Below are 20,479 nucleotides of genomic sequence, written 5' to 3'. Positions count from 1 at the left end.
TATTTATTGTATATATTAAATTACAGGACCGGTTTCGACCTCATATTCAAGGTCATCTTCAGCTGAACCATACATACATATTTATATAATGAAGCTTTGATTAAGATTGTGGTGTTGAAGGAATGCCATATGATGATGATGTACATTTAGTTACATACAAATGGGGCACGTCTTAGCGTGAACTGGCGTATATGTCATTCTGTACAATATTGCAACTGTATGTCTAAAATGTTGAAGGTCTTAAAACTAGTGTATAAAACACGTCTTTTCCTAAACTAACTTATATATATGTACAAGATAAAAACAATATATAAAAACACTTCATGCATATGAACATTCGTTCTTGCTTGGTGGTCAATACATCGACTAACTTCCGTATTTAAGTCTTATTCACAGTTGTGCACTTCAGCTGCTATTCTTAGAGTTTGTAAAATTGCATGGATAAAAGTTTTGTCTTCCTGTGCGTATGTGAGATAAAACACTTTCAATTTAAAATAGGTGCCAAATGTATGGATGAAATTCAAGTAAAATATGTTCAGCTCTGCTGTGTGTGTTGCCCTTTTATTAGAACCAATTCATGTTGTCTTTTTGGCGTCCGTAAATGAGGATGATATTGGTTTCAAAGTAGTGGCTCCTTTCCCATTTGTAGCTGTGCAATGATGTTATGTTTATCTGTGGAAGATAAGATTGAGTTATAAGTGATATTGTGTGGAGGAATGTCTAAGGGTTATGTGTGTGAATTGGAATATGTACTTACTGTTGTTGGTGTAGCTGAGTTGTGTTTGACGTGCGAGCTTGTAATGTACTACTTCGTGTTCTTCTTGGGCTTATACTAGCTGCTGTGAGGGGAAGGGAAGGAGGGGTAGGGAGAGTTGTTGTTGTGGGGGTAGGGATGGAGCTGGGTGTGTTGTTTGGTGTTTTTCTGTTGCTTGTTGCGTTCTGTTTATCGATTAACTTAAGGTAAGGGTTTTTTAGGGCGGGGATAACTGTATTGAAGATGATGTTAGTTTTTTCTGTGATTTCATTTATGTTGTAATTTGGATTGGTATACTGATCTAAAGTGATGTAAAATTCTTCTGTTATGTTGAGCAGGGGGCCTTTGGGGTTTATGTTTAGGATTTGCATATCGTTATCGATGTTTGTGAAACTGTGTTTATAGTCTGCGACATGTTGTCCTATTGAGGAAAAATGATTGTGTTTCACTGCGTTTATGTGTTCGTTATATCGGGTTAGGAAGTTTCTACCGGTACGTCCGATATAGCTGGTCTCGCAGTTATTACATTTGATGCGGTATACCCCTGAGTGGTTGTATTTGTTGTTGCTGTTGATTGTCCTGACATTGTGTATGATGTTGGTACTATTGTGTGTAGTTCTGAATGCTATTCTTAGGTTATGTTTTTTAAAAATATTAGTTATGGGGTATATGTGTACATTATTGAAAGTGAATAGTGCATAGTCTTTCTTGGGTTCGTTTGCTTTTGTTAGTTTGGTTTTGGGTTGGGATTTTATTTTATGAATGATTTTGTTAACCATGTCTTTCTTGAATCCATTGTTTTTAGCTATGTCATGAATTAATTGTAATTCTTTGTTTAGATCTTCTTTTGTTAACGGTATATTGAATGCTCTGTGTATCATGCTATAGTAGGCTGCTCTTTTGTGTATGTTGGGGTGAACGGAATCCATTTTAATTGTATTTGAGGTATGCGTGGGTTTTCTGTATATTCTGTAAGAAAGGTGGTCATCATGTCTAGTTGTCGTTATGTCCAGGTAGTTCAGTTTGTGATTGTTTTCGGATTCCATGGTAAATTTTATATGGGAATCTATTGTATTGAGTTTATCTAATATATCAGCTTCATTTGTGGACCTATTGTCGAGGATAATAAAGATATCATCAACAAATCTACACCAAAAAAATATATGGTCTATTTTGTTGATGAATGTGTGCTCTAAATAGTCTATGTAAATTTCGGCAATTATACCAGAAGCGGGAGATCCCATTGGTAAACCCTGTTGCTGATAGATAGTATCATGGAATTTAAAGTAGTTGTTACTAATGGCAAAATTAAGTAATTTAATGAACTCTTCTATTTCCAAAGTGCTTAGATTGCTATGACTTTTTAGGTTAGATTCAATGATTTCTATTGTTCGTTTTGTGGGAATGTTTGGGTACATGTTTATTATGTCAAATGATGCGAGTTTGTGATATGGTTCAATCTTTAATCCTTTTGTCCTATTACAAAATTCTATTGAGTTCCGTACTGTTTTATTAGCTAAGAATACATAGTGCTTTTTGAGAAATCGTTGAATAAATTGCGAAAGTTTATAGGTTGGGCTTGCTCTATAGTTAATAATAGGTCCCATTGGAATATGGTCTTTGTGTATTTTGGGATAAGCTTTAGCAGTAGGTATTTGAGGATTCATTGCTATAAGTTTAGAGGATTCTACTTCTGTTAAAAGAAAGTGTGTATTTTTTAATAAGGTTTTGAGGTTCCTTTGTATGTTATTGGTCGGGTCTTTACGTTTGATGAGGAAAGTATTATCTTGAAAACATTCTTTGGTTTTCAATATGTATTGGTCTTTGTCGATAATAACTGTGGTATTGCCCTTATCGGCTTTCGTTATTAGTAGATTATTCTGTTTTATCTTGTCTTTGAGTTTGTTTATGTGTACTTTATTGGTTGATTTATTAATTTGGGAGTTACTGTGAATTTTGTCAATATATTGTGGGAGCCTTTTTTTAATATCATATCTGACTTCGTCTCGTAGCTCATGTGGGATTTTCTGTATGGCGTTTTCTATTTCGGTGATAGTAGTTGTAATGTTCTGGAAAGTTGATGTGTTACCCCAATTGTGCTTGGGTCCCTTGCTCAAGATAACAGTTTCCATTTCGTTAAAAGACGTATTTGTGAGATTTTTTACGGGTGGGTGGAATTTGTGTTCAGTGATTTCATTGGGAAAGGTAGGAGAGTTCGTGTTCGGAGTTTCGGTTTTTGGGTTTGGTTTGGATGGTTGTTTAAGTGCTTCTAACTTATTATTTAGTGTATTCTGTTTTTTGGTGGCTAAGTTCCTGATTTTTTCTGTCGTGATCTGCTGAAAATTATCCCAATAGCTATGTGGTAACTCGTTAGATGCCTTTAAATGTATTCGGTATAGTTCGTTGTTAAGATGTTGTTTTTTACGGTATAAAAACTTTATTTCTTCTTTCAGCCAGATTTTGTTTGTTCTTTTTTGCGTATTATGAGTTTGTTTGGTGTGCCTGTGTTTATTGTTATATTTTCTCAGGAATTTAGGTGTTAGGTCATTTTTTAGACATTCCTTCAGAAAAACAATGCTCTTAATCGCATTCGTTAGTTTGATCTTTAAGTTTCGAAATCTATATGCGCTCCATTTTGCCTGGTTGGCTACAATATCGTGATCTATAATTTTCATTTCCGTATTGACAATTGCACAATTAAAAATAGGAGAGGATTTCCACCAATCAATACTTATTTATTGTATATATTAAATTACAGGACCGGTTTCGACCTCATATTCAAGGTCATCTTCAGCTGAACCATACATACATATTTATATAATGAAGCTTTGATTAAGATTGTGGTGTTGAAGGAATGCCATATGATGATGATGTACATTTAGTTACATACAAATGGGGCACGTCTTAGCGTGAACTGGCGTATATGTCATTCTGTACAATATTGCAACTGTATGTCTAAAATGTTGAAGGTCTTAAAACTAGTGTATAAAACACGTCTTTTCCTAAACTAACTTATATATATGTACAAGATAAAAACAATATATAAAAACACTTCATGCATATGAACATTCGTTCTTGCTTGGTGGTCAATACATCGACTAACTTCCGTATTTAAGTCTTATTCACAGTTGTGCACTTCAGCTGCTATTCTTAGAGTTTGTAAAATTGCATGGATAAAAGTTTTGTCTTCCTGTGCGTATGTGAGATAAAACACTTTCAATTTAAAATAGGTGCCAAATGTATGGATGAAATTCAAGTAAAATATGTTCAGCTCTGCTGTGTGTGTTGCCCTTTTATTAGAACCAATTCATGTTGTCTTTTTGGCGTCCGTAAATGAGGATGATATTGGTTTCAAAGTAGTGGCTCCTTTCCCATTTGTAGCTGTGCAATGATGTTATGTTTATCTGTGGAAGATAAGATTGAGTTATAAGTGATATTGTGTGGAGGAATGTCTAAGGGTTATGTGTGTGAATTGGAATATGTACTTACTGTTGTTGGTGTAGCTGAGTTGTGTTTGACGTGCGAGCTTGTAATGTACTACTTCGTGTTCTTCTTGGGCTTATACTAGCTGCTGTGAGGGGAAGGGAAGGAGGGGTAGGGAGAGTTGTTGTTGTGGGGGTAGGGATGGAGCTGGGTGTGTTGTTTGGTGTTTTTCTGTTGCTTGTTGCGTTCTGTTTATCGATTAACTTAAGGTAAGGGTTTTTTAGGGCGGGGATAACTGTATTGAAGATGATGTTAGTTTTTTCTGTGATTTCATTTATGTTGTAATTTGGATTGGTATACTGATCTAAAGTGATGTAAAATTCTTCTGTTATGTTGAGCAGGGGGCCTTTGGGGTTTATGTTTAGGATTTGCATATCGTTATCGATGTTTGTGAAACTGTGTTTATAGTCTGCGACATGTTGTCCTATTGAGGAAAAATGATTGTGTTTCACTGCGTTTATGTGTTCGTTATATCGGGTTAGGAAGTTTCTACCGGTACGTCCGATATAGCTGGTCTCGCAGTTATTACATTTGATGCGGTATACCCCTGAGTGGTTGTATTTGTTGTTGCTGTTGATTGTCCTGACATTGTGTATGATGTTGGTACTATTGTGTGTAGTTCTGAATGCTATTCTTAGGTTATGTTTTTTAAAAATATTAGTTATGGGGTATATGTGTACATTATTGAAAGTGAATAGTGCATAGTCTTTCTTGGGTTCGTTTGCTTTTGTTAGTTTGGTTTTGGGTTGGGATTTTATTTTATGAATGATTTTGTTAACCATGTCTTTCTTGAATCCATTGTTTTTAGCTATGTCATGAATTAATTGTAATTCTTTGTTTAGATCTTCTTTTGTTAACGGTATATTGAATGCTCTGTGTATCATGCTATAGTAGGCTGCTCTTTTGTGTATGTTGGGGTGAACGGAATCCATTTTAATTGTATTTGAGGTATGCGTGGGTTTTCTGTATATTCTGTAAGAAAGGTGGTCATCATGTCTAGTTGTCGTTATGTCCAGGTAGTTCAGTTTGTGATTGTTTTCGGATTCCATGGTAAATTTTATATGGGAATCTATTGTATTGAGTTTATCTAATATATCAGCTTCATTTGTGGACCTATTGTCGAGGATAATAAAGATATCATCAACAAATCTACACCAAAAAAATATATGGTCTATTTTGTTGATGAATGTGTGCTCTAAATAGTCTATGTAAATTTCGGCAATTATACCAGAAGCGGGAGATCCCATTGGTAAACCCTGTTGCTGATAGATAGTATCATGGAATTTAAAGTAGTTGTTACTAATGGCAAAATTAAGTAATTTAATGAACTCTTCTATTTCCAAAGTGCTTAGATTGCTATGACTTTTTAGGTTAGATTCAATGATTTCTATTGTTCGTTTTGTGGGAATGTTTGGGTACATGTTTATTATGTCAAATGATGCGAGTTTGTGATATGGTTCAATCTTTAATCCTTTTGTCCTATTACAAAATTCTATTGAGTTCCGTACTGTTTTATTAGCTAAGAATACATAGTGCTTTTTGAGAAATCGTTGAATAAATTGCGAAAGTTTATAGGTTGGGCTTGCTCTATAGTTAATAATAGGTCTCATTGGAATATGGTCTTTGTGTATTTTGGGATAAGCTTTAGCAGTAGGTATTTGAGGATTCATTGCTATAAGTTTAGAGGATTCTACTTCTGTTAAAAGAAAGTGTGTATTTTTTAATAAGGTTTTGAGGTTCCTTTGTATGTTATTGGTCGGGTCTTTACGTTTGATGAGGAAAGTATTATCTTGAAAACATTCTTTGGTTTTCAATATGTATTGGTCTTTGTCGATAATAACTGTGGTATTGCCCTTATCGGCTTTTGTTATTAGTAGATTATTCTGTTTTATCTTGTCTTTGAGTTTGTTTATGTGTACTTTATTGGTTGATTTATTATTTTGGGAGTTACTGTGAATTTTGTCAATATATTGTGGGAGCCTTTTTTTAATATCATATCTGACTTCGTCTCGTAGCTCATGTGGGATTTTCTGTATGGCGTTTTCTATTTCGGTGATAGTAGTTGTAATGTTCTGGAAAGTTGATGTGTTACCCCAATTGTGCTTGGGTCCCTTGCTCAAGATAACAGTTTCCATTTCGTTAAAAGAATAGAATAGCAGCTGAAGTGCACAACTGTGAATAAGACTTAAATACGGAAGTTAGTCGATGTATTGACCACCAAGCAAGAACGAATGTTCATATGCATGAAGTGTTTTTATATATTGTTTTTATCTTGTACATATATATAAGTTAGTTTAGGAAAAGACGTGTTTTATACACTAGTTTTAAGACCTTCAACATTTTAGACATACAGTTGCAATATTGTACAGAATGACATATACGCCAGTTCACGCTAAGACGTGCCCCATTTGTATGTAACTAAATGTACATCATCATCATATGGCATTCCTTCAACACCACAATCTTAATCAAAGCTTCATTATATAAATATGTATGTATGAAGATGACCTTGAATATGAGGTCGAAACCGGTCCTGTAATTTAATATATACAATAAATAAGTATTGATTGGTGGAAATCCTCTCCTATTTTTAATCATTTTACTGAATCAATTCATTTGATTCCGTTCACGTTACTGAATCGATACAGTGATCTGATTCACGGCTCATTGGTCACCGCTCCTACTGCATCTGTGTAGTGTGTGCTGGTAAGACAGCAGCAACAGCATTCAGTGCTCACAGCTGCCATCTGGTCTTCATACTATGAACTCCTTTCTTAGAAAAAATGCTAGTTACTCTGATACATCGAAGGTTTCCGGCGACGCAGGGTGGGAAAGGTTAGGATTAGGAAGGTAGCCATGGCCTGAATTAAGGTACAGTCCCAGCATTTCCTGATGTGAAAATGGGGAAACTACGGAAAACCATCTTAACGGCTGCCGACGGTGGGATTCGAACCCACCATCCCCCCGAATGCGAGCGCATAGCCACGCGATATTAACCGCACGACAACTCGCTCAGTCATTTTTGAAAATATGTATTTTTCTATCAGCTGAGGATTTTTTTAATCGTCATATTTTGTATAGGCTACCCGAGATGTACAGTAGTCCGCTGGTTTTCTGATTCAACATACTGTTATTGCGTCTGTCCACATATGATTGAAGTCTAGTGCAACGATGTGACATATGAACTGAGAGAATACTGAGCCGTTCTTCCCAATATAAAACGGGTACTTTGGAGTGGTCATGAGCATGTCTCATAGTGATAGGCCAGGCTAGAGTCGAGTTCAATTGTCAAATGTCAACTAAGTTATAATACTAAGATTCATTAAACTAATAAATAGTATAACCTAATAGCCTACCTACTTACTAGCTACTTCAGAATTATGTTGTGACTAACCTTTTAACACTGCAAATAAATCCATCTATTATTTAAACCTCCCTGTAAGAAGACAGTGAATGCAAATGGGTATTATTTTCAAATGAGCTGAGCTCGAGAGTCCATTATAGCATACGATTCTTTCAGTGTAGCATGGCTCACTGTATGTCTCGCTGCAGTGAGCCGATAAGGAGCCGTGTGTATCTTGTGTCTCACTGAGCCGACTCGTTCACGATTCTTTTGGTGTGCCATGGCTCACTGTATGTCTCGCTGCAGTGGAAGCTCGGCTCTCCGCGTGTCCAGTGAGCCGATAAGGAGCCGTGTGTATCATGTGTCTCACTGAGCCGCGCTCGTTCACGATTCTTTCGATGTGCCATGATTCACAGTCTCGCTGCAGCTGAAGCTCGGCTCCCTGTCAGCGTCCAGTGAGTGCGCCACTCAGCACTGTCCACTGGGAGTAAGCTGAATCGTGTGCCGTGAGCTCGCCGTTCCTGTGAATCGATTCACTCGGACACTTCAATGAATCGATACACTGCTTCGAATCATGCATTCAGTAGCCAACACTAATCGTCACCATACGACCTATCTGTGTTGGTGCGATGTAAAGCAACTTGCAAAAAAATAAACAAGGGCCCGGCACATAGCCTACTCATATTGAATAGCACCAAGGGGTCTGCTCAAGACTTAACATTGCCTTTTGATGGATGAATCGCTATCAACAGCGCCGGACTTTTGGCCCGGAATCTAGTGTTTAGAAATTGCATATCACCATCTCTCGTACGCTGCCAGCCAACATAGTAATAGTGAAAATATTTTCGACCCATGGGACTTAGTGTTATTATTTCAATTATTACTTGCAATGGGACTCCAACTGGCTAACCATAGTGTCAGATCAAACTTGATGCCGTAGGACGCAGGATATTACGGAGGATTTTAAATAACAGACGATTTTGCTGGTAAGTACATTTGAGAGTCTGTCTCTGCTATTAGAAGACGGTAGTGTATGAAGATACGGAGGTCATCCTTACCTTCTCTTTCTGTTGCTCCCTCTGACCTGTCACTGTACTGGAAAGGAACAAACAAGTGTCAGGTAGAGAGAGAGGAGCAAGAAAAGGAACACATAAAGGACGGAAACAATAGCAGGTCACTGTGAAGTGGGAGGAGCAGAAAGAGGACACGGGTGAATGTGTAGTAAAACCTCGTTAAGACGTTTCTCCAGGGGGCAACAAAAATGAACGTGTTCAGCAAGAAAACGTATTACTTAATATATGAATAAAAATTACCCAACAGGGATGTGGAAACACTAGATACGAATTGTTTTAGACATGAAGGCATTTTACGTCGTGATCTGCGGGTACCAGTGAAAACTAATCTACCCTTTCTCAAGATAAGAGGGTAATATTAAAAGGTGAAAAAAATGCGAGAGAACAAATATAAAAATATTTTCTGTTGGGGCTTATAAAATAACAAGTGCACTGAATGGTGTGAAGAACACCAAACAACAAATATGAAAACATATGCAAGGGGGTCAATAAAAATATCCAAGTATTATTGCAAATTACACTCTTTCTAAAATAAATGTTAGTAGAAGCCTTTTATTTTGGAGCAGTGGGTATGGAAGTGGCGTATGGCTATTAGTGCCGGGAGTGTTTGAGGACAAGTTCGACTCACCTGGGGCAGGTCTTTTTTTGAGTTGGCTCCCGTAGGCGACCTGCGCGTTGTGATGAGGATGAAATTATGATGAAGACGATACATACATCCAGCCCCCGTGTCAGCGAACTTAACCAATTATGGTTAAAATTCCCGACCCTGCCGGGAATCGAACCCGGGACCCCTGTGACCAAAGGCCAGCACGCTAACCATTTATCTATGGAGCCGGACTGGGTTATTAAACATTATATTCTGGTCACACTCTTAGACATTGAATTGGAGGTTATACTCAGCCATCTGAGACAGAATGACTTTGGCCCCCATTTGGAAAAATTTCGACCAAGTCGAACCAGTAAAGTCTAAACTCGAAGGTGCGAGTTCAACATTTTCGACCTCTGTGCGCTTAAAGAAGCGGATGCCAGTTCACTTTCTGAAAGATTTTAATGTTGTCTTCATTAGAAAGGAATTTCACTTTTTCTGTATCCATACCTTGACTATCACAAGACAAATGTGCACCATGCTAATCAGTTTCGCACAGTTATGTTTGTAATCCAGATATAGGGTACCGAATGACGCGACAAATATTCGCTACACTTCACTGTACCATTCAACACAAAATACATTTCTGCCTACTGAATAGAATGAGAAATACAAATAGACTCATTGTATTATTCAGCAATCTTGCTACTAACTGGCAAGGAAAATTGAACATTCCTGACGCTGATAGCTTGCTCACCAAACGTGCAGCTTATCTTGTGAAGTTCAGGAATTTGGCCTTTTTCTGTTATCGCACACCGAGCTCAGTGGCTGCAGTCGCTTAAGTGTGGCCAGCATCCAGTATTCGGGAGACAGTAGGTTCAAACCCCACTGTCGGCAGCCCTGAAGATGGTTTTCCATGGTTTCCCAATTTCACACCAGGCAAATGCTGGGGCTGTGCCTTAATTAAGGCCACGGCCGCTTCCTTCCCACTCCTAGCCCTTTCCTGTCCCATCGTCGCCATAAGACCTATCTGTGTCGGTGCGACGTAAAGCAACTAGCAAAAAAAAAAAAAAAAAAAGGAAGAAAGAAACTAATCACACAACTCTGGCGAGGGATCTTACCAGAGTTGAAAATCACGTTTGTTTAACAAGGGATGACAAATAACATTTTCAGGGCTAGGAAAAGTATGATCGTACTAAGCGGTAGTAGCAAAAATTCGTGACGTGATAAGTGTGGTATTTTCATATAGATTTAATACAATAAGAATCGGGACTTCGATTTACGACATGCTAAGCGGGAAAATGTGTTCCTGAGGAACGCACTAATGATGACTTATCAATCACTGCGCTTATGTCTTCCTGTTTATATTCCTGTTTGTTTGTCAATTGTTTGTTCCATTCTATTACCAACATTTGAACATGATGGGCATAAATTACCTCCCCCTGCCCTCCCCCCAAAGAAATTAAATGTAGGGGTACATCATTACCTGTACTTAAGAGATTTTTGTATTTCTATTTCTAATAATTCTCCTGGAAGCCACTTATGCTTCTGATACCCTGTCCCAAATTAAAAACGAACAAGAACTCAGCTCCTCAGAGCTGTCCACTTCCTTGAGATATTTCTCTTGCAGTCTCTGCGTATTCTGCCGTTTTATTCATTTTATTGTGGTTCTCTAAGGAGTCCACTGAATATAAGCAGGGTTGTGCCTCGTACTTAGCAATTAATACACACAATATCCCTCGGTCATGATAAAAAAAAAGGACATTTTTAAAAATTCCTGTCCTGGCAGTCTCAGCATGCCTAGTGCACACCGTTAATACTTGAATTCCATTGGTTCAATTCTATCAAAGACTTGGCAATTCTTTGATCGTTTAGAATATGTTCTAATTCACTTTCAAGACTTTCAAACACTTCTCAAAACTTCCTAAGTATTGCAAGCAATTTGACAAGTAAACTTGTGTAGTATTGAAACTTCCATTGAAGTCTTGAATTTGTCAAAAAATTTGATTGTATGTCGTGTTTAGCATTTGTGTAATATCCTGTTACCGAGCTCGATAGCTGCAGTCGCTTAAGTGCGGCCAGTATCTAGTAATCAGGAGATAGTGGGTTCGAGCCTCACTTTCGGCAGCCCTGAAGATGGTTTTCCGTGGTTTCCCATTTTCACACCAGGCAAATGCCGGGGCTGTATCTTAATTAAGGCCACGGCCACATCCTTCCCACTCCTAGGCCTTTCGTAGCCCATCGTCGCCACAAGACCTATCTGTGTCGGTGTGACGTAAAGCAAATAGCAAAAAAAAAAAAAATTGTAATATCCTGTTGTGCTTGTTCTTGGCATTTAGCACTTTTTCCTTCCCTTTCCAGTAAGAAGGTCATTTCTGTTTTTATCCATGGACTCTGCTTATCTCAAGTGTCACTGTTGCTGTGTTTTTCAATTGTAACTGTGGAGAGAGTATTGATGTAATTTGTGGTTGTGTTCTAGGCAATGGGAGTGTTGGGTTCATCGACATGCGCAGCGGTGAAGACTCCGTCCAGTTCTACAATTGTCACGAACGCTCCGTCCGAACCGTTCACGTTCACCCCGTCGAAGACCAGTTCTTTGTCACTGCTTCAGGCATTGGGTGAGTAATTGTAACACGTGTATGTTTCTGTCGGGCTAGTTGTACCATCTACTGGTAAACTGTTCTGTCTCTCTCCTCGTCAATCCCATTTCTCCTCCGCTCCGACGAGCTCGTTTCTAGATCCCAGCTTCATCAGGAGGGCGCACTTCAGTCCTCATTGAGGGACCATCTTGACAGGTCTTCTGTCTTAATGCAGAAAGCGTAGGAGAAGTAAGAAGAAAGGCAGGTAAACACAGGGAAAGGGAAAAAGACTAACCTAGGACAAACACAAAATGAGAAAAGGAACGCAGCAGGTCAATGCCAGTGAATTAAGGGAACAAATCGGTGCAAATCAAGACAAACATAAACAGATAAGGACATCAGAAGGAACATTATCAAGAAATGCAAAGAAAACAAGAGTGCAAGGACAGTCTCCGTATCATCATTCACTGCTGTCTTCAAATATAATACCAGGTGAGTTGGCTGTGCGATTAGGGGTGCGCAGCTGTGAGCTTGCATCTGGGATATAGAGGGTTCGAACCCCACTGTCGGCGGTCCTGAAGATGGTGGTTTCCCCACTTTCACACAAGGCAAATGCTAGGGCTGTTCCTTAATTAAGGCCGCGCTTAGCCCTTTCCCATCCCATTTGTAAGATCTATCTGTGTCAGTGCGACGTAAAACAAATTCTTCAAATACATTGACGTTCTCGTCTATCCAGCTCGTCTATATCCATGTCACTGTTGATATCCCAGTCTTCTTTTTTTATTATCTGTGTCACTGTTGATATCCCAGTTTTCTTTTTTTATTATCTGGGTCTCAAACGGTTTTTCAAAGTTGTACTTTGGTATCATATGACCAGAAGGCATGTGTAGAACTTCCTCTGTTATTACTCTGTTAATGTCCGACTCGTTGGCTGAACGGTCAGCGTACTGGCCTTCGGTTCAGAGGGTCCCGGGTTCGATTTCCGGCCGGGTTGGGGATTTTAACCTTAATTGGTTAATTCCAATGGCACGGGGGCTGGGCGTATGTGTTGTCTTCACCATAATTTCATCCTCATCACGACGCACAGGTCGCCTACGGGAGTCAAATAGAAAGACCTGCACCTGGCGAGCCGAACCTGTCCTGGGTCTTGCCTGTCCTTTTATGAAATTGCAGAGTGATAGATTTACATTTCTTGCAATTTGCTTTATGTCACTCCGACACAGATAGGTCTTATGACAATAAAGGGATAGGAGTGGGAAGGAAGTGGCGTGGCTTTAAGTAAGGTACAGCTCCAACATTTGCCTGGTGTGAAAATGGGAAACCACAGAAAACCATCTTCAGGGCTGCTGACAGTGGGGTTCGAACCCACTATGTCCCGGATGCAGGCTCACAGCTGCGCACCCATAACCGCACAGCCAACTCGTCGTTTCATTGATAACTCACAGTGTACTTCAACGATACCTTTTTTCTGCAAAATGGATATCCCAAGTGCCTGGGTGTCACTCTGTATAGAACTCTGTCCTTCAAACATCATCCATCCCCCTGTGGTTGGGGCATTAGAATAACATTCACAGTATCCTCTGCCTCTCGTAAGAGGAGACTAAATAGAACTCCTGTGGCTCTTAACTTGGGAGCGTGGGTTGGCGACTACAGGACCCTTAGCTGAGTCGCGGCATTGCGTCCACTTACTTGCGCCATGCTCCTCACTTTCATCCATCCTATCTGACCTCTGTTGGTCAACTCGTCTTCATTTCCAACCCCAGTGGTATTGGGTGTATGGACCTAGGAAGTCTTTCCTTTTCAGTTCCTTCTTGGCCCTTGTTTTTCTTTGGCCGATACCTTCATTTTTTGAAGTGTCGGGCCCCTTACATTTTTCCGCTCTAATTCATGTTTATAAAGGATGGTTGCCCAGTTGTACTTCCTCTTGAAAACTGTAATCACTGCCATCATCAAACATCATCTAATGAGGAATGCTGCAAAGCTCAGGTCGCATGGTACTTTGAAGTAGAAGTTTACAGCTAAAAGAACCAAACAGACCACAAAAAGAAAGTTACAGTCCTTCTTCTTTCCTGGAGTTTGGTCCTGGAGGGTTCGCTTTTAAACTTGCCATCCTCCACTTCCCGAGGTCTAGGCGTCAGCTTCATTGATGCCTACAAGACAAGTCTTCTTTGATACAGTTGAACCATCCCTTCGGGATGACCGGTCACATGCTAGCCTACAACAGAAGACGAGCAAGTTCTGCATGGTATGGAGGGGACAACATTACGTTGGTCACTGGATATTACAAGATTGGACCATGTCAGAAGGCGGTGGATTTGTAGACTTCTTTCGGATGGGTGGAGTATTGTTGTCACATAGCACACCATCGACTTGTGCTTGGGTGTCTGGTAATGTCTCTCCGTCGAAGGTGATAAGTGATCTAAGGTATTTAGCTTTAACTGGGTCTTGCCCGTCAATACAAATGGTTACAAGTGATGAAAATCATTTTTCGTCCGTATTGAAAGTTTCATAAACTGTATATAGGATAATATCTTTTGTTTATTTCCACCTATTCAATACATTACAAGAAGTTGGCATTTACTTTAAAACATTATTAAGATGAGACATGTTTCGCCTCTCACTGTGAGGCATCTTCAGTCATTATCAAAAACCTTATTATTTTACCAGGCATCTGGTTAAAGATATTCAAAAAAGTGTTTGATGATTATAAGAGAGGTAAGATTTATGTTAGTTATAAACATGTTCATGAAGTAACTAAAAATCTAATATATTGATAAAAACATATGTAGTTCTTTGTTGAATAGGACTTGTCGTATTAGACATCTATTAATGACTACGGCTTCAAGCCACCTTCTTTTACTATAGTACAATCAAACAAGTCCTTTTCAACAAAGAACTACATATGTTTTTATCAATATATTAGATTTTTAGTTACTTCATGAACATGTTTATAACTAACGTAAATCTTACCTCTCTTATAATCATCAAACACTTTTTTGAATATCTTCAACCAGATGCCTGGTAAAATAATAAGGTTTTTGATAATGACTGAAGATGCCTCACAGTGAGAGGCGAAACATGTCTCATCTGAATAATGTTTTAAAGTAAATGCCAACTTCTTGTAATGTATTGAATAGGTGGAAATAAACAAAAGATATTATCCTATATACAGTTTTAATACAAATGGTACCAATATTCTGCAAACCAAATTAGAGATACTCTGTTTTCGGGACATCGGTGATTACTGTGGGAATATTGTGGGATCTATTACCACATAGAAAAGTCTTTCAACACTTTGAATTCCCATACATTCTGTGATGTTTCCAATGTTTGTCTCCTCCCAACACCTCTTCAACCTCTTTGTATTTTGCTTGGTACTGTCCATTATAGGAGCTGGTATTTCCCTCTGAATTACTGACTGCCTTAGGAGAAAGCAGCATGGCAAGGTTATTCCATTTAGGATGTAAGATGTATGAGACAGGAGAAGTCCCATCCGATTTTCGGCAGAATGTTGTTATACGTATTCCCAAGAAAGCCGGTGCTGACAGGTGTGAAAACTACTGCACCAATAGTTTAGTATGTCATGCCTGCAAAATTTTAACACGTATTATTTAAAAAAGAATGGAAAAACAAGTTGAAGCTGAGTTGGGAGAAGATCAATTTGGCTTCAGAAGAAATGTAGGAACACGTGAAGTGATCCTGACTGTACGTCTCATCTTAGAGGATCGAATCAAGAAGGACAAGCCCAAGTACATGCCATTTGTAGATCTAGAAAAAGCATTCGATAATGTTGATTGGACCAAGCTATTTACGATTCTGAAGGTGATTGGGATCAGATACCGAGAACGAAGAATTATCTATAATCTGTATAAAAATCAGTCTGCAGTTATAAGAATCGAGGGCTGTGAAAAAGAAGCAGCAATTCAGAAAGGAGTGAGGCAAGGCTGCAGTTTGTCCCCCCTCCTTTTCAATGTTTACACAGAACAGGCAGTGAAGAAAATCAAAGAGGAATTTGGGAAAGGAATCACAATACAAGAAGAGGAAATCAAAACCTTGAGATTTGCCGATGATATTGTTATTTTATCTGAGACTGCAGAAGATCTCGAGAAGCTGCTGAATGGTATGGACGAAGTCTTGGGTAAAGAGTACAAGATGAAAATAAATAAGTCCAAAACAAAAGTAATGGAGTGCAGGTGAACGAAGGCAGGTCATGCAGGAAATATTAGATTAGGAAATGAAGTCTTAAAGGAAGTAGATGAATATTGTTACTTGGAGAGTAAAACTAATGATGGCAGAAGTAAGGAGGACATAAAATGCAGGCTAGCACAAGCAAGGAAGAGCTTTATTAAGAAAAGAAATTTGCTCACTTCAAACATTCACATAGGAATTAGAAAGATGTTTTTGAAGACTTTTGTGTGGAGCGTGGCATTGTATGGAAGTGAAACATGGACGGTAACTAGCTTAGAAAGAAAGAGAATAGAAGCTTTTGAAATGTGGTGTTACAGAAGAATGCTGAAGGTGTGATGGATAGATCGAATCACGAATGAAGAGATTCTGAATCGAATTGGTGAGAGGAGATCGATTTGGCTAAATTTGACGAGAAGAAGAGATAGAATGATAGGACACATCTTAAGACACCCAGGACTAGTGCAGTTGGTTTTTGAAGGAAGTGTAGGTGATAAGAACGGTAGCGGTAGACCAAGGTATGAATATGACAAGCAGATTAGAGCAGATGTAGGATGCAGTAGTTACGTAGAAATGAAAAGGTTAGCACCGGATAGGATGACATGGAGAGCTGCATCAAACCAGTCTATGGACTGATGACTCAACAACATTTGTCATTTCTAAGGATGTAGCCAAGGTAAGAAATTTTTGAAGTGCTTTACGTTTAGAATGAATTCGCAACTTGTCCTTGCCCTTCTGAGTACATGTTAATTTGTTGGTCGAGCAACCCAGGAAATCCTGACCATTCTCCAGTTGATCCACATTTTAAAGGCTTCCAAGCGTTATCTGATATGCCCGTAAAGGTCCTTGTTTCCACACTGTATTGCAAGACTCACCATATATAGCACTTCACCATGTGTTCTAAATTTTTGTGACCATTGCAAAAGAAAGACTTCATTTTTGTAAATGTTTTATTGTGTTATTTCTACCCTCCGTTTTACATGATTATTTACTACACTTTTAATAATACATTGATATCTAATCTAATCTAATTGAATGTGATGGCTGTTGACAGTGAAGTGTGCATATGGGACTCCCGTTTCATCAACAAGAAGAGCCCGAAACCTGTATGTTCCATGCCCCACAGCAAGGGTCTGAAGAGTGCGTTTTTCTCTCCCGGTGGATCTCTTCTCCTCACGACATGTAACGACGACAGATTACGCATTTTTAACACGGAGAACGTCCAAGCAGGCAGATCTCAAGGTAAGAGGAACATTCTTCTCACACTGGTTCATCCTGTTATGTCATCGTTGCTGCTGATGTGATAACCAAACGTGAGAATTTGATTTTGGTACCAAATGAAAAGTTTACTTCCTGTACATTGTTGAGTAAAAGCTCTTGTATGTCTGAGAAATTTTAAGGTGTGATATGCAGAGGTGCCAACTATTACAGATTGTCTGTAATTATTACAGGTTTCCAGTCACTAATACGGCATTATGGTCAAAGGGGAAAATATTACGGAAAAGTAGCATTATCACAAAAAAAAAGAAAAATCTACGAAAGAAAGGGAAGAAGGAAAAATGTCTAATCCCTTTGAGCATTACTGCTCGACCTCCTCGTTTCAGGTGCTTGCGAGTTGGCAACGATACTAATTCGATCTTTACTTCCTTTTGCTAACCGTGAGCGTTGTGAAATTCTTTGTGAACGAAAGAGCTCTACTGTGCTCTTCTCTAAGTAATGTTCTAAATAATGTTGTTCTAGCACCAATAAGTGTACCTGACAGAGAAACTCTCCCACTGGAAGAGTTCTCAGTGTTGATATGAAAAACCAGACCATTCAGACTGACATTAAGTGCAAAATTGCTTATGGTTCAAAGGCTGAAAATGTCATCACACGGGAAAGAATGCTTCAAAAGTAACCTATGCTGAAAGTAGCTACTGTGTACGAAACAAGCTTCAAATAATATTTTATGACAACCAACTGGTAGTGTGCAAATTGTGTTGTGTAATATGAAATACTTTAGAATGGACTAGCTGATGTACCTAGGCTTTGCTACGGGATTCTCAGAAAGACTGACTTCGTGGTTTTCCTAACTGAATTCAACATAGGTCGTTACAGAAACGTCAGTAGGAATCTAGCGATTGAAAGCAATGTTCATCATCATCATCATCATCATCATCATCATTTCCCATTATCCAGCTGTAGCCGGGTAGGGGCAAAAATGGTTCCTCTCCATTTTCTTCGGTCTTTCCACCACTCCTCCTCCAACACTGTGTCCCAGTCCAGGTTTCTTTCTATAATGCTGCGTTGGATGGTATCCTTCCATCTCAATCGTGGTCGTCCACGGCCCCTCCTTCCTTGGATTTGCATTTCCATCACCTTTTTTGGCATTCTTTCGTCGCTCATTCGCTTTATGTGCCCAAACCATCTTAGTCGGCTCTTCTCTATTCTATCATTCATTTTTTCCACTCCAATTTCTTCCCGGATTTTCTCACTCCTTATTTTGTCTCTTGTACTCTTCTGTATCATACTCCTCAAGAACTTCATTTCGGCTCCCTGTATTCGACTCTCATCCTTCTTTGTCATTGTCCAAGTTTCTGCTCCGTAAGTTGTTATGGGTACGTAATACATCTTGTACATAGTATCCTTTGCTTCCGTTGGCACATCTTTGTCCCATAACATGTTTCTTACACTATGATACAAACAACTTCCAGCTTGAATCCTTTTACTAATCTCAGCATCCAGTCGAGCATTCTCCATTAATTCACTCCCCAGGTATTTAAATGTTTCCACTACTCCCAGGGGCTTGTCTGCAAGTCTAATCTGACCTTTCCCTTCTTTCTCCCCTCTAGTCATAACAAGAGTTTTACTCTTTTTCTACACTTATTTTCAATCCACATTCTTCATTCTTCCCATTCACCACATTCAACTGTTCTTGAACCTTCCTGTCGTCTTCTCCCCAAATCACAATATCATCTGCAAATAACATCATGTTCATTTCTCTTCCTCCATATGCTGCTTTTGCAGTGTTATCATGTAAAATACTCGATCAAATGAAAAACCGCACACTTTCAACAAACAGTAGTCCAAAGTTCCAGAGCTGGAACAACCAGGTCGCAGGCTGCCATGAACACTTGTCTGTCATTATTCTGTTAAATATGCACACTATTCATTCCAATCAGTGCCTCAGAGTAGGGATTGAATAGGTCGAATGCTATGATGAACCTATGTGTTACGTACCTGCACTATTAGAAAATGTATGAACCAGAGGAATGGCATGCTAAAGAAGTAAGTTTTCCAACTCCCCAGCTATTTCCCGCCAATGTTCAGTCAGGCTGTTATACTCGGTACGCAATAGTAATCCCATCTATCGGAGTTGAGCGGCACTGTAAGAAACGAAGAATATCACAACAAACAATGGTCAGTGTAATGTTATTGTTGATCAGTGTTAAGCGCTTTGGATATTGTAGGTCTTCTGAAATACCACTCTTTATCATAGTCGGTACAGTAAAACTGAATGAAACATAAATGATCGGAAATTGTATTCTCTATAACTTTTGTTATGTAGTACCGTACTTTTCGATAGCACCAATAACATAGATACCGGTATTGAAAATTAAATTTAAGGCGCCTTCCCCCAAACTACCATTTCATCTCGGGGAAAATAAAATTATTTACAGCCTAGACTGTAGTTTCTTATCCCTGACTCTATATAGTGGTTTTCATTAAATTCTGTTAACCTATTTTCTCGTGGCTCGGCGTTGATATGGACTTGGCAACAAAAATACAAATTCATTAATATCTGTGTTATCAGAGCCGGTACGGTAAAAATGTATAAGACATAAATGATTGGAAATTGAATTCTATATAACTTCAGTTATATAGTATTTATTGATAGGACCGCTAATAATATAAATATTCGATAATTAAATTTAAGGCCTTCCCGTAAACTACCATTTCACTCAGCGTGAATAAAATGATTTATAGCCTAGATTGTAGTGGCTCTTCTCCCGACTTTACATACCGATTTTCATTAAATTCTCTTCAGCCTTCTTGTGATGCGTGTACATACATACATACAGACAGACAGAAATTATGGAAAAGTGAAAAGTACATTTTCTTGTTACTATGGACATGTCCGATACAGAAATACCATTCTTTTCAAATTCTGAGCAATGTACAGACAAAACTCTTATTTTACATATATAGATTGCAGTCAGAAAGGGCAAACGAAGTGTGACATTATCGAGAAGGGAGTAGCATGCTTTGGATTAAACTCGAAATTTTTCTGAAGGTGGGTGGTTTCGTGTGTTCGGGGGGGGGGGGGAGGTATTACAGATAACTCACTTCAAAGTTTGGTACCTCTGGATATGTGAAATTTTAAAACCTCCTGTGTGAATTAGTTCAGAACATGCATGCAGTTAGGACTTGTGCAGTATTAGCAGAGTTTAAGAAAAAAAACCTTGCTGGAACCTCTTGCGTGAACCCATTCTGGAA

At 38.8% G+C, this 20,479-nt stretch overlaps 1 protein-coding gene across 1 annotated transcript in view; it reads left to right on the top strand.

The window, feature by feature from the left end:
* The window catches only part of LOC136884056 (WD repeat-containing protein 76), a 75,579-nt gene that overhangs the window by 46,478 nt on the left and 8,622 nt on the right, over nt 1–20,479 (top strand). The window contains exons 9-10 of the mRNA XM_067156080.2: nt 11,719–11,857; nt 17,058–17,245. Of these exons, the coding sequence (XP_067012181.2) occupies nt 11,719–11,857; nt 17,058–17,245 (327 nt within the window). The remainder of the gene's footprint in view (nt 1–11,718; nt 11,858–17,057; nt 17,246–20,479) is intronic.

The sequence above is a fragment of the Anabrus simplex genome, chromosome 12 (genome assembly GCF_040414725.1).
Source record: "Anabrus simplex isolate iqAnaSimp1 chromosome 12, ASM4041472v1, whole genome shotgun sequence".
In the NCBI taxonomy this organism is placed as follows: domain Eukaryota; kingdom Metazoa; phylum Arthropoda; class Insecta; order Orthoptera; family Tettigoniidae; genus Anabrus; species Anabrus simplex.
Note: the sequence above shows the minus strand (reverse complement) of the source record. Positions and strands in the feature narration are given on the sequence as shown.